The sequence below is a fragment of the Pteropus vampyrus genome, unplaced genomic scaffold (assembly GCF_000151845.1).
Source record: "Pteropus vampyrus isolate Shadow unplaced genomic scaffold, Pvam_2.0 Scaffold92, whole genome shotgun sequence".
NCBI classification, from domain to species: domain Eukaryota; kingdom Metazoa; phylum Chordata; class Mammalia; order Chiroptera; family Pteropodidae; genus Pteropus; species Pteropus vampyrus.
Genome location: NW_011888873.1, coordinates 1997142 through 2001109, shown reverse-complemented (window position 1 = coordinate 2001109; position 3968 = coordinate 1997142). Strand labels below are relative to the sequence as shown.

Here is a 3968-nt window from a genome sequence, read left to right as displayed (position 1 = left end):
TGTCCTTTGAAGGGCCACGTGGATTAACAAAGCTGATCTGCCCCAAGCTCGCCCCCCTCGTCTGCTAATTTTTTTTTTTTCTAAACTTCTTTAAAACTGATCTTGAATGCATACATCCCCCAAACGCAGCTCCCTTAATCCTATGGAATAATTCAAATCGTGAATGCACTTGGAGCTCTAGATGACCGCTTTATAAGGCAGCCCCTCAGAGCTGGGAGGCTGCAGTCTACCTGGGACACTCGAGGAGGCACACGAGGAGAGTGGACGGGTGTCTGGCGCCAACGCCTCTCCCGAGGGTGCGTTCTGACCAGGATGTCAGACAAGCTTAAGGAACGCAAAGTGAGTCGGCTGAGCCCAGACGGCTCTTGCGCCCTGATGGTCTGACTCCCCAAGCGTTCAACTGGCTGGGCTGACGGCAGGGATATGGCCACACCAGACTTCTGTACAAGAATCCTGAGTGGTCTGGGAAGGGAATGAGGATAGAAGAGACGCGTCGCCCGGGGAGGAGCCCACGCCTGGTGGCCACCTCCCCACTGCCCTGGCGCTCAACTTGGTGGTGTGGCCCAGCGGGTGGGGAGGCTGGAAGAGGAGCGCAACAGTGCGGGCGTTAGAGAACAGAATTTGTTTGATCCAAGTGTAGAGGGGCAGGGACTCCTGCCGGGGGCGAGTCCCTTGGCAGCGTTAGGGGCACGCAACCACAGCCGTGCCTTTGTCAACTCTCTGGGCAAAGCCATCCTAAACATACAAACTTCTGTTCGCAGAGAACCCCTGTTTCCCACAAAGTGATAGAAAAAAGGAGGAGGGACCGGATTAACCGCTGTTTGAACGAGCTGGGCAAGACGGTGCCCATGGCCCTGGCGAAGCAGGTAAAGTTGAAGCCGAGAATAGGGTGCCAGGCGCTGGGGATTATCTGCTGCCACATTCGGCCTAGATACCAGGAGTCTGGGGACAGAGAGGGCCTTGCATGTGGGCCTCCTTCCCTGGGGCGCCTGAACGCTGAGTGAGCCCCAGGCAGCCCTCGCGTAGATTCAAAGCAGCGCCCTGCTCGCTGGTCCTCTCCAGATAAAACCGTGTACCCAGCCAGCCAGGGCTGGCCTGCGCCCGCTGGGCCGCTGCGAGGAGCCCTTCCTCCTTTTGCAGAGTTCTGGGAAGCTGGAGAAGGCGGAGATCCTCGAGATGACCGTTCAGTACCTGAGGGCCCTGCACTCTGCTGATTTTCCCCGGGGAAGGGAAAAAGGTGGGCGCGGGATGGGCAAAGGGAAACCTGGGCAGGGAGCGTGCGCCACAGAAACCGGGGTGTGAGAGTGGTTGTGAAGGGGCGCGCGGGAGAGGTCTTTCTGGACACTGCCAAAGCGGGTGCGGGCCGGAGTCGTGCGATAGCTAAGCGGGGCTGGAGAACAGGTTTCTGGGAATATTGATTCCGTTGCCTCCTCTCCATTGCGCTTTCTCCGACTCCAGACTGGGTAGAGGAGAGGATAGATCTCAAATGGGAACTCTGGCCAGTGTGATGGGAGGTGCCTGGCATCCGCCTTGGGCTCCCGGTAGAGAAAGGGCCGCTCACGGTTTTTTCCTTTCCACGGTTTTTCTCGCCCCTCCAGCAGAACTACTAGCGGAGTTTGCTAACTACTTCCACTACGGCTACCACGAGTGTATGAAGAACCTGGTTCATTACCTCACCACTGTGGAGCGGATGGAGACCAAGGACACCAAGTATGCGCGCATCCTTGCCTTCCTGCAGTCCAAGGCCCGCTTAGGTGCCGAGCCAGCCTTTCAGCCGCTGGGATCACTCTCAGAGCCGGATTTCTCCTATCAGCTGCACCCAGCAGGGTCCGAGTTCGCAGGCCACAGCCCTGGCGAGGCCTCCGTGTTCCAGCAGGGGGCAGCTCCCGGGTCCTTCCCTTGGCCTCATGGCGCAGCCCGCAGCCCAGCACTGCCCTACCTGCCCAGCGCGCCCGTGCCGCTCCCGAGCCCCGCGCAGCAGCACAGCCCCTTCCTAGCGCCAGTGCAGGGCTTGGACCGGCATTACCTCAACCTGATCGGCCACGCCCACCCCAGCGCCCTCAACTTGCACACGCCCCAGCATCCCCCGGTGCTCTGACGCTTGGGTGCCCACCAGATTTCTCTGCGCTTTAGGCGCTGCTTAGGAGAAATACTGTATATTGTACAGGTGTAAATACTGTGGCGACAAATAGCTGGGTGGAGGAAGGCCAAGAGTGAATTAATCTTCTGAAGGATCTCCCCCTAGCAATAAATGATTTTTGGTAAAGACCAAAAGAGGTGGATTTCTTTGTTAACTTTTGTTCCTCCACAACCCATGCTCCTGGAGATGCCGAGGGCGCGAGGCTGATACGGACCAAGTTGCCTGCCTTCAGTGATTTGGGGACGGGGTCCCACTGCGGGGGAGGTGGACAAGGCTAAATAGAGGCGTCGCTTGGGGATAGGATTCGCGGCTCCCCCAGGGCTCCAGAGCAGCACTGCCTAGCCCGCATCTTAAGTATCTGCCTTGGAGAAGGGTGGACACGAGGAACAGGGCCATTGGCTCTCAGAAAATGTAAATCGAAGGACCCGCTCCAAACCGGCTTTGGCGGATTTTCGCCAGCTCGGACCTAGGTGCCTCTCTTACCCCAAACAAGACCCGGGGACCCGCGCACGCCAAGCGCCCACTGGTCTGGAGCGCAGCGACCCTCTGGCCAGTAGGATGCGTGACACTATGTTTACAGCTTTAACACGTCTCTGTAGAAAAATATATAGAGGCAGTAACTTCTGTGTTATGGCTGAAAAACAACATACGACGAAGTTTTAATTTTTGGATGACAACTACCAGGCGCCCGAGGGTTCGGGAAGTTGGCATTGCCTTTTACGCACAGACCAGCTCAACTTCGTGGGGAGCTGGACTACAGGGTGAGGCCAGCAATGACTGGGTTGGAGACACGCCCTCCCAAGGGACTGTTCCCTCTGCGGATCCCCAGTATGCGGCCACTGGTGCGGGGCTGAGACGCTGGGTTCTCGGTTCAGGTTCTCAGGCCTGGTGAGCAAAGGTTTCCCCTCTTACCCTCTCCCTGGGGTGGGGAGGGTGTGTGTGGTGTGGGGAGGGGCGGATTTTAACCTCACGCCACCCAGTATATTGGTAAGTATGGGGTCTAGGGGAGATATGGCTAATATCTTTAGGGGAGTGTGGCTTTTAATTCCAGTTGGATCTGTGCCTTATCCACTAAACGGCAATACATTTAAAATAGCAAACTAAAATCAAGTTTTTCTAAGCCCCCAACAGCAAAATGAACCTTGCTGTTGTTTTATATAAACAGGTAAAATGAATGAGGTACCCAACAGCTAAAATTGTGTTTGTGGGGATTTAAAAATTTTTTCCTTCATTGATTTTTTTTCTTTGTTCTCCTTAGCTTTGATGCCCTTTAAATAATTAGAAATTCTGTAGTAGCTCTTCCTGTTTTCCAGAAGCCATTTAGCTCAACTACCATGATTTGTCTTCATCCAGATTAGCTGGAGGACAATAAATTAACTTATTCCATTCCTGTGGACAGGGTTTAAGGGAGCTCTGACCTAGACTGTTTACAGAGGTCATGGAATAGGATGACCTGCAATTTGTAAACCGTCAAACTTGATTATACAGAGACAGGACAAAACAAAACACCTCATTACACTGCCCACAAAGTAAAGCTTAAATTTGTATGTTTTGGGAGGCAGGAGGAATCTATAAACTTTAGAAAAGGTCTTGTAAGTAAGGGGTTCTTGCCCTTACATACACTACATGTCACTACAATACTTTTCTAAAAAATGTGAGATGCAAACAAATATCTCCTCCCTTATAATCTCTATAGTTGGAGCATGAAAGTGAATGTAAGGCCAAGAGGCCTCTGGATAACAAATATACATTGAGCAATATGAGCTGAAAACAAATTATGCAGAAATGGGAGAATGCATGGTGCCTATTATTGGAACACATGTCTTAC

General features: G+C 53.5%; 1 protein-coding gene across 2 annotated transcripts; it reads left to right on the top strand.

Moving 5' to 3' along the window:
- Positions 1 to 234: 234 nt before the first annotated feature.
- Positions 235 to 2130, top strand: HELT (helt bHLH transcription factor). 2 transcript variants are annotated; one of them, XM_011364015.1, is made up of 4 exons: positions 235 to 339; positions 762 to 866; positions 1141 to 1237; positions 1602 to 2130. In XM_011364015.1, exons 1-4 carry the CDS (start codon positions 313 to 315, stop codon positions 2096 to 2098), a joined length of 726 nt encoding a protein of 241 aa, XP_011362317.1. In that variant the 5' UTR covers positions 235 to 312; the 3' UTR covers positions 2099 to 2130. The 2 variants fall into 2 exon arrangements, with proteins under 2 accessions (XP_011362317.1, XP_011362316.1); XM_011364014.1 differs by having other exon boundaries at positions 1599 to 2130.
- The last annotated feature ends 1838 nt before the right edge of the window (positions 2131 to 3968 follow it).